General features: G+C 41.7%; 1 protein-coding gene across 1 annotated transcript in view; it reads left to right on the forward strand.

The window, feature by feature from the left end:
- Positions 1-856, forward strand: part of LOC121168143 (obg-like ATPase 1) — a 56,961-nt gene extending 56,105 nt beyond the window's left edge. The window contains exon 7 of the mRNA XM_040997961.1: positions 354-856. Coding sequence (XP_040853895.1) covers positions 354-455 — 102 coding nt within the window. The 3' untranslated portion in view covers positions 456-856. The remainder of the gene's footprint in view (positions 1-353) is intronic.
- Positions 857-10,455: the final 9,599 nt, after the last annotated feature.

Raw genomic sequence — 10,455 nt, forward strand, 5'->3', positions numbered from 1 at the left:
GATCTGCTTTATGACAGTGACTTGCCGGATGTTTGCAGACACATCAGAAATGTACCATAAACAGCATGTAATGAAACTTAATGATATTGGTATAATTATATTTATGTACCAACAATTTAGTGGAGAATACATTATGATTATGTATATATGGAAAATCAAGTTCTGCCCAAATCAGGAGTACTTTGCCTGTTTCTAAGTCTGGCTTTGAACTTGTGTGCCTTTCTGAGTCTTATTTTCCCTTTTTTGTAGTTGTTGTTTGATACAGCCCAGGAATATAATGCTTTTTACATTTACTTACCCTATGTGTTTAGTTGGATAATAATAATCTACTTCTCTGTATTTCCTACTTGCAGGCTGCTGGGAAATACAGACAACAAGGCAGAAATTATATTGTTGAAGATGGAGATATTATCTTCTTCAAATTTAATACACCTCAACAACCGAAGAAAAAATAAATTTTGTTATTGCTCCAATAAACATGCAAGTTCCACATGCATTTTTTAACATTAAATTTTTGGGGGAACTGAAGGGACAAAGTTGGGCGATGGAAATATTCTACAAACAAATTATTTTTGTTTGTTTTAAAATTAAAATAACCGTGTACCCGCAGTAAAATGCAAGTTCACTAAATGTGAACAGCTTTGCTTTTCACATGATTAAGACCCTACTCCAAATTGTAGAAGCCTTTCAGGAGCCATATCACTCTCATGATACTTCATTAATCTCCATCATGTACGCCAAGCCTGACACATTTGACAGTGAGGACAATGTGGCTTGCTCCTTTTTGAATCTACAGATAATGCATGTTTTACAGTACTCCAGATGTCTACACTCAATAAAACATTTGACAAAACCAGCCTTGGTGTGTTTGGGGATGTCTGTATTGACGGGCTGTGGTGTGCTGAGTGCGATACGGCACCTGGTAGCTGCTGATTACAGAATTTGAAGGCGTGTGTATGACACAGAAACTGGCAGTGTGGGACAGCTGCAATCGTATCTTAAAAGTGAGTCTTTCACTGGAATCAGAAGAATGGCATACCAGGGATTTGTCTCAGGAAAGTTAATTAATTTGTAGATGGACATGTATTGAAAGATGATAGCAGTGATATTACAAAGGATATCACATAGGTGACTGGCCAGAAAGGGAAATAAGGTTTCTAAATTTAAGAATTTTTGTTTGTTATTATTCTACTCACACTGGGGTGGGAGGGTGGGAAAGTGCTTTTAATCTTCCTTTGAAACTGTTAAATTGTGGAAAAGGACTCACTTGTATCTAGTAGGTTATATATTTGCATCAGTTCAGCAGTGCCAGTAAAAGTCCACATTGATTTTTATGAGACCGAAAAGTTTAGAACTGTTCATTCTTACTATTAAAATATTCAGGGCCAGTTGAAATTTCAGGTGTATAAGTTAAGCAGTTGTTCAAAATGTGGCAGAAAATTCTGAAAGGGATAATGATACCTCAGTTGTTTGGACACCATTTGCTGCTTCACCACCTTCTCTATTGAGTTGGGAATTCTCTGCTGGGCTCCCCACATTCTCCCTCCAGCAAGACCTTCCTCACCCCCAGCCACCACACCACCACCACCACCTTTTCATGGTTCTGTGAACACTCATACCCAGGCCAGTGTCCGACCCAATGAGGATGATGCAACCATACCAGAATACATAGGTTGGGAGTCCCAGCTCTGGTGGTCAGTTCCAGCTGCCTGCCAATGCAGACCTAGGGAAGTAGCAGGTGACAGCATCGGGTCCCTGTCACCCAATGGGAGAACCAGACTGAGCGCACAGCCCAGCACTGACTTGCAGGCATTTAGAGAATGAGCCAGAACTGGGAGCTCTGTCTATCTCTCTGCCTCTCAAATAAATAAATAAAAAGTAAGAGCAAATAAAAATGTATTAAGAAAAACCTATAAACCCCATTCTGAAAGCTACCTAATGTAATAAAAAGAAAAAATGGCAAGATAATAAGTGATATCTAAAAGAAAATTGACTCTTAAGAAATTCAAGGATACCCTTCAGTGGTCAATGTTTTGTAGCACATATGGTCTTTTTGAGTATCATAATGATCTTGATACAGTAGCATAAATGTAAGTAAACTACAGCAAAGAAATGAAAGTGAAGAAAGAATTTTTAAAAGAACTAAGTAAAAATTAATTGAGCCTGAAGTGATTTAGTTGCTCCAGTTTGCTGTAAAAATTCTTTGTTCTATTTCTTTGTTGGATTCATGAGTGGACTGATGGGTTAGGAAATTCAGCAATATATGAATAAATCAAGTCCTTTGAGTTTTCTCTAAGGCATATAGATGTCCTTTTTTTTTAAAGATTTATTTATTTTTATTGCAAAGTCAGATATACAGAGAGAAGAAGAGACTGAAAGGAAGATCTTCGTCCAGTGATTCACTGTCCAAGTGGCCGCAACAGCTAGAGCTGAACCAATCCAAAACCAGGAGCCTGGAGCCTCTTCCAGGTCTCCTGCATTGGTGCAGGGTCCCAAGGTTTTGGGCCTTGCTTAACTGCTTTCCCAGGCTACAAGCAGGGAGCTGGATGGGAGGCGGGGCTGCCAGAACACGAACTTGAGGCCATGTGGGATCCCAGTGCATTCAAGGTGAGGACTTTAGCTGCTAGGCTACTGCGCTGAGCCAAAGGTACATAGATATTTTAAACCCTTTAAGATTATGTCATTTTTCTAAACTTAACTAAATATAACTATACATGGCAAAACAGATGATTAATAATAGAAAGAAATTGTCTGAGGTAATCGCATCCATTAGGGACTTAAATAATATAAGTATTTCATTTAGTTAGATGTTCTGCCACATTTTGTAGACTTATATAAAGGCTTTTATTTTTAAGATTTGTTTATTTTTATTTGAAAGGCAGATTTTACAGAGAAGAGATAGAAAAAGTCGTTCATCTGCTGGTTCACTTCCCAAATGCTGCAATTGCTGGAGCTGAGCCAACATGAGATCAAGAGCCAGGAGCTTCCTTCAGGTTTCCCACATGGGTACAGAGTCCCAAGGACTTTGGCTATTCTCTGCTGCTTTTCTTGGCCACAATCAGAGAACTGGATGGGAGGGGTGCAGCTCGAACCTGAACCAGTGCCCGGATGAGATGCCAGCACCAGAGTGGAGGATTAGCTTGCTGTGCCACAGTGCAGACCCTAGGGTTATAGTTTTACGCCAATCTGTAAATCCATCTTAATCTGATTTGTAGGTAAAGGAAATTCCCTTTGCACCCAGAGCTTGAAACAATTTGTGGTGATGTTTAGTTTCATTTATCACATTTGTAACTTGTACCTTGAGCATGGCTTAGAACAGGCCAGATCTCCCAAGAATGAACAAACACCTTTTGGCTGTTCATTTTGGGTATGTATTGGATGTAATACATGTAATTGGCCTGCTCAATGGTGACACTTAGAATTACTCGCTGTTTCTGTGTGTCTGTTAGTGGATGCTCAGCTCTCATCACCCCTCTGTTGATATTCTTAAAACTCGTGACCATGAGCTCTCCACTCAGGGAAAATCTGCTTTCCTGTCTTTCACCTCTTATAATGCTCTTGGTGTTTTCCCAAAGCCTTCTGAAATATTGCCTATTTCTAATGGCAAACTGCTTTAGCTGGAAAAATCAAGCTCAACTCATTTTAAGCTTGTGGAAATAAATGCACTATGATGATAGAATAAGAGCTAAATTTGACTTGAATGACTCTGAGTTTTTCTAATGGGACCTGGCATGGTAATCTAGTGGCTAAAGTCCACCTTGTATGTGCTGGAATCCCATATGGATGCTGGTATATATCTTGGCTGCTCCACTTCCCATCCAGCTCCCTGTTTTGTGGCCTGGGAAAATTGCTGAGGATGGCCCAAAACCTTGGGACCCTGCACCTGCATGGGAAGTCTGGAAGAAGCTCTGATCTGGCTTTGGATCAGTTCAGCTCCAGCCATGTGGCATTTTGAGGAGTGTACCAGTGTATGGAAGATCTTAGTCTCTCCTCTCTGTAAATCTGACTTTCCAATAAAATAAATCTTAAAAAAAAAAAAAAGTCCTAATGGATTTGGGGACCCTTATAAAAATAGATGGTTCTTGAATGGACTGTCCCCCTTCTGAAAGTCCCTCAGTGAAAAGCTTTCTTTGACAACTGAGAAGATTTGCGTGATCAACTGGGCAACGCCTGGCAGAGTTTGCAAGCCACACATCTGATCCTTGGCTTGGCAGCTTAGCCATGCTGTATTTACAGTAGCATTTCCCACATTTCTCAGAGTGATGGGTAAGAGCATTTTACAAGCAGTTTGTTTGGTTCAGCGGTCACTATGCTTCTGGAAGTACCCACACCCCCTGCTGGAGTGCCTGGGTTTGAGTCCCAACTCTGCTGCAACTTTCTGTTCATGTGTACCCTGGGAGGCAGCAGCTGGGGCTCAAGTATGCCACCACCATTTGAACTTCAGTTCCAATCCCAGCTATTCCACTTCTGATCCAGTGCCCTCCTAAGCTGCCTGGAAAAGCAGCAGAGGAAGATCCAAGTGTTCAGGGCCCTGCCATTCAGATGGAGTTCTAGGATACTGGTTTTGGCCTTGCGCAGCCACAGCCATCAGTGTCATTTGGGGAATGAACCAGCAGATGGAACATACTGGTCTGTCTTCCTATAACTCTGCCCTCCAAATAAATATTTTTTAAATGGCAGGGAATTTTTGTAAATGATTTAAGTACTTGAGTCCTTGCCAGACATGGTTTACAGTTTTTTGCTTGTGGCTTCAGCCTAGCCCAGCCCCAGCTGCTGGTATTTGGTGAGTGCACCAATAGATGGGAGCTCTCTCTCCCTGTTCTCTCTGTCTTACAAATAAATAAAACTAATAAATTTGTTTGTGAAAAATTGGCATTAAAAATGAGTGTGTTTCTGTGTGCCCCACAGAAATTTAAGCCACACACAGTTTTTCCATAATGCTTATTTTTTACATACCATGAGGGGAAAATTTTATACCAGTAATTTATTTTGCACCAAAATAAAGTCACTCTTGTAATACCATCTTTCCATGGAGTTCTGAAGTCCCTCCTGTTTACTAGATTCCCAAGTTCTTCATTTACAGTAAAAGTTGCTGCCACCCACAAAGATTCCTAAAGTTGGTTAGGACCAACCATACTCGGAGTTTGGAGGCCAGTTTGCATCCTAACGTACACTTGCTAATTTGTGTCATCTTGGTTAGGTGAATTACTTCACCGCTCTGATTCTGTACAGGACCTCTCCATGGCCTTCGTGGGGTTTATTTTATCATCATGAAATGCTGAGGATGCTCAGCGTCTAGTGAGTGCTCAGTATGTATCAGTGATTCCTGCAATGTGTTTGGAGCCAAGGTTAGGAGAAAGGTGCTTGAGGAGTGTAAAATTAGAAGAGAAACAAATATTCTTTAGGCCATCATATGCAGGGATGGATAAGAATGGATGCCTTCAGTTGATGATTCTTCTGTCTACTTTTTAGTTTTTAGGATTTATGGATCTACCTTGAAGGAGAGGAGAGAGAGAGAGAGAGAGAGAGCTTCTAACCACTAGTTCACTTCTCAGATGACCTCAGTGGCCAACCATGGGCGAAGCTGAAGCCAGGAGCTTCATCAGGGTCCCCACGTGAGTGACAGGGGCCCAAATATTTAGGTCATCTTCCCATGCTTCTCCAGACCATTAGGAGGGAGCTCTATCAGGACTCTATCAACCAGGACTTGAACTGGCATCACAGGTGGTGGTGGTGCCCATGATGCCACAATGCCATTCCCACTTTTGTCTGCTCGATCAATGAGTTGCTTTACTTGGCTTACCTATAAGGTCACCATGAATTGAGGACACCCGCAGCGATGGGGCTTCAAAGACACGCAGGTGTTGGGTTCACACATCATCTCTTTACTCTGAGCTGGTGCTTTGCAAACCAGAGATTAACTCACGTCCGGGGGGCATGACTTCCCTTCCTTCTTGTGGGTGTTAAAGTAGATTTCGCACTTTGATGGGCAGCTGCTGAGGGAAGAGACACTTTGAAACTTAGTGCCTGCATATCTGGCCTGAGTTTGGAGCCCACAGGGTGCAGCCAGTGAAGTCGGTGCATTCCCTTACTGTGGAATGTGGGAAGATGGTAAATAGTTGACATGTCCTTTTTTGTTGTTTTCACTTTCCTGATCCTCATGCAAAATGCCTTTTTTTTTCCTGCTGATACCCCAACTTGATCACCTTACAATACAAAGAATGGGTCACAATATCATTTAATTATATTGCATTCATATTTCCCTAGTATTAAACGTTGTCTTGAGATCGTAACAAACTCCTGTATGTTTGAGGGGGGATATATTTGTAGATTATTTTATTCATTCTTTGTTGATTAAAAGTGACAAAAGGATGTAACATCAGGGTGTGCCGCTGTTTACCATAATGCATTCATCATTATTTAAATAGAGGAGTGCTTAGTATGTGGCTGATGTGCAAAATACTCCTTCCCAGCCTCCTTACAGCTGACGAGGTGCAGGTTGCATGACCAAATTCTTGTCCAGCCAAAGTGAATCAAGTACAAGAAACTGAGTCTGGACTTGACCACCTGTGTGCCTTCCTCTCATGCTGTTCCTTTGAGACCAGTTAACATTATTCATGCGTGCAAGGACAGCACCAGTAAGCCACCAGGTTGCTGGGGAGCTGTGTTCTGAAGTGCAGGTTCTGGCCAAGCAGTGTCCCTAGGATGCTGTCCTCGCATGTACAGACTGTCCTCACCCGTTCTCCATACATCAGAAGTTACTGAGGTAAGACAAGATCGCACAGGTGAAGTAATGTTAACTACAGACACAAGTCATTAGGTCATGAGTTATGTGAAAGTTGGAAACAATTTCCTCACTGAAAACTGTGATTACACTTTCAGAGGAGCCACAGCATGCCGTTCAGGGCTTTGTTGCTGAGACACTGTAGAGGCGCCTAGGCAGCTGAAGGAAAAAAGAAAAACACGCAAAGGTCCAGTTGTTTCAGCTGGACAGAGGAGACCAGCCGTGAGTGCCCCACCCAGCTGCCTGTGGTTTGCTGTTAATGCCTTCTGTAGATCAGAGACATTTCTGTGTCTTAAACAAAATCACATAGTTCATAACCTATGTTTCCACAAGAGACAGATAAAGTGAGTACCATTTTATAAGCAGGAGGGAATAATAATTGCATTGAATGACTCATCTTGGTCTTAACTAAATGTAAACAAGTTTGGGGATGAAATTTCCTTTAGTCTTTAATACATGTAAAAGTTTCAGCAATCCATGGTTCTCCCGTTCAGTCCAGCCTGGTATACTCATAGACAGGTTCTTCAAGGGTAAACAGAAATGAGAAAATAACCAAGCAGCCCTTTGTGATTTGGTTTCTTCAACTTCCTCTCTGTTCTTGGCAACCTAAGCATCATAAAGAAATCAGAAGAATGCATATATGGAGGAAAAGAAAACCTTGCAAAGCACCCTGCTCAAAATGTGCTGTCCCTTATCCTGCTGGGGTGTAGCTGTTTCTGTCTGGGGAGACTGACTCAGATGTGCACAGATACAAAATGTCATCAGACTGAACCATCAACATTTGTGCACTTTTGCTATATATGTTAAACCTTAAGAAAGAAAACAAAATGCACCCTCTGCTCAATTAAATGTGTGGTTGGCAGAACCCTGGTGCACACATTACTGGCAACTTGAGTCTTCACAAAATGTTCTTGTACATGAAAATTTGAAAGATGATGGGTACGTAGTTTATATCAGTATCTAAACCACATATAAAAAAAATTCATAGGCCTTATGATAGTCACATCTCCCAACTAAACAGGAAAGATAATTTCAGAAACTATGATAAAAGACTGGCTCCCATAGATGGGAACTCAAATTATTTTCTAAGATCCAAAGAATTGAAATCTGTATCAACTGTAATACGAGTCCATTGTGATAGCAAAAACAATTGGAAACAATTTAAATAGCCATCAATATAGGAAAATAGTGAAATGAATTATAATGCATCATGCAAAGGAATTCTGCCAGCCGTTAAAAAGAATAAAGTCCGTCTTTATAAACTTGCATAGAAAGATTTCCTATTCCTATCGCTTTGTGAAAAAATAAGATGCAGAACAATAAGTAGTGTGTGATTCCAGATGTAACCTTTTGAATAGTTATTAATGTAAATACATATATAGATACATCTACATAAGTTTTTGCATAAGTGAATCATATATATATTGTGATTGTTTTTTCTTTTAAGAACTGAATTCTATATTTGAAAGCAGGAGCCAGTGCTGTGGCATAGTAAGCTAATCCTCCATCTTCAGCGCCGGCATCCCATATGGGTAGCAGTTTGTATCCTACCTGCTTTTTCCAATCAAACTCCCTGCTAATGTGTCTGAGAAAGCAGAAGAGAATGACACAAATCCATGGGCCCCTGTAACCACATGAGAGATCCAGAGGACGTTCCTGGCTCCTCGCCTCAGATCAGCCCAGCTACAGCCATTGCAGCAGCCATTTGGGAAGTGAACCAAAAGATGGAAGATTTTTTCTGTCTTTCCTTCTCTAACTTTTTCAAATAAAAATAAAATCTTTTTAAAAATCTAGAAAAGGGAAATTCCTCTCTTTAAAAGAAAAGGATTTGGGCCTGACACAATAGCCTAGTGGCTAAGTTCTCACCTTGCATGTGCTGGGATCTCATATGGGCGCCAGTTTATGTCCTGGATGTTCCAGTTCCCATCCAGCTCCCTGTTTGTGGCCTGGGAAACCAGTCGAGGACGGCCCAAAGCCTTGGGACCCTGCACTGGCGTGGGAGAGCCAAAAGAAGCTCCTGGCTCCTGGATTTGGATCAGTTCAGCTCCAGCTCTTACAGCCATTCGGGAAGTGAACCAGCAGTTGGAAGATGATTCTCTCCATCTGTCCTTCTCTCTGTAAATCTGACTTTCCAATAAAAATAAATAAATCTTGAAAGGAAAAAAAGGATTTTGAAAGCAATGTATTACTTGGTCCAGAAATATGTCATATCTGAGAATTTACATTCATTCATTTACACCACAACATGAGGAGTGAAAAGGAAAAGCCAGCCGATAAAGCAAGGATGATGGGAACCTTCCAGCCGCAAGGAACTTGCAGCCGAAGGGGCAGTGAGGCTTGAGGAGCCCCCGAAGGGAGGCTGGGTGTTTCAAGTGTCATGAGGGCAGGGGATAGTCCCAGGGCAGGTAGTGCCTTGTGTAAGTAAAAAAAAGAGCTTGAGCGTTAGTCAAAGGTGTGTATAGAGTCAGCGAGAGAAGTGTGACCATCTGATTTACAGTCCAGTGTTCAATGGGCACCGCAGCCCATCTGCTGTGGGAGCCATTCTTGCTGACAGATGGAGAGGAAGCCAAGAACTACAATGGGCACCTTGAATATTTGCGCCCCTACACTCCAGAGTCTGGGCCCCAAAGTCCTGTGTTACTAGTACTGAAAGAGTGGAGACTCCATGCAGTTATGGTGGGTCAACCAACCATCTCAGCTATGATGGACTATGTCAATCAGTGGATTTTCCAAAGACCTCATAGTGCTTGGAGTGGCAAGATTGGCAGCGATTCATAACTGTGGCAATATCAAAACCACTTGAGCAAGATCCTCAGAGAATGCCCTACATGCGGGACCTGGGGAGGGTGGGAAATTGGGTGGGCCTTCTCCCTTAATACCCCCTTTTAAACATGAAGGAAACAATATGGAAAAAATACTAGTCTTATCCACTTTACTGTAGCCCTTGAACCTTTTTACCCTAATTAACTATGTAAAGATTGTAAAAATAAAAAAAGAAATTAGAAAAAAAAAAAAGAATCACTGCTTACTGAGCTGAGCGGGGTGCTGCAGACAAGTTGCATGAAGTCAAGTGTCCTTGGGGGCCATTTGCTGCAAGGAACAGGTTACACAGGCAAACATACATGAAAAGGTTTCTCGTTCCACACCAGATGAGAAGTTTGGTGAGAGGCTGATCCATTTGGGCTAACAAAGGCCCTCTCTGGGCTTTAGTTCTCCATTACTTCAACTGCAATTCTCCGTGGAGTCCATTTTCAAATAATAATAATAACAATAATAATAATGAAGAATGATGACCAGAAGGTATCCAGAAAAGAATGGGTTTTTCCTCTTCTCTCTCTTTGTATAAGGAAGGAAAACTTATAATTTAAAAAAAAAAATTGAGAGGGAGGAAAAGAGAGTAAGAGAGAGAGAGATTTCATCATCCGCTGATTTACTCCCCATATGGGCGCCAGTTCTAATCCCAGTGACCCTGCTTCCCATCCAGATTCCTGATTATGATCTGGGAAAGCAGCAGAGAATGGCCCAAGGCTTTGGAACCCTGCACGTGTGTGGGAAACCCAGAAGCTCCAAGCTCAGATTGGCACAGTTCCAGCCGTTGCAACCACTTGGGGAGTGAACCAACTGAGAGAAGATCTTCCTCTCTACCTCTCCTCCTCTATGTATATCTGACT

Source organism: Ochotona curzoniae, unplaced genomic scaffold (genome assembly GCF_017591425.1).
Source record: "Ochotona curzoniae isolate NIBS_2020 unplaced genomic scaffold, NIBS_Ocur_1.0 patch62, whole genome shotgun sequence".
Classification (NCBI taxonomy): domain Eukaryota; kingdom Metazoa; phylum Chordata; class Mammalia; order Lagomorpha; family Ochotonidae; genus Ochotona; species Ochotona curzoniae.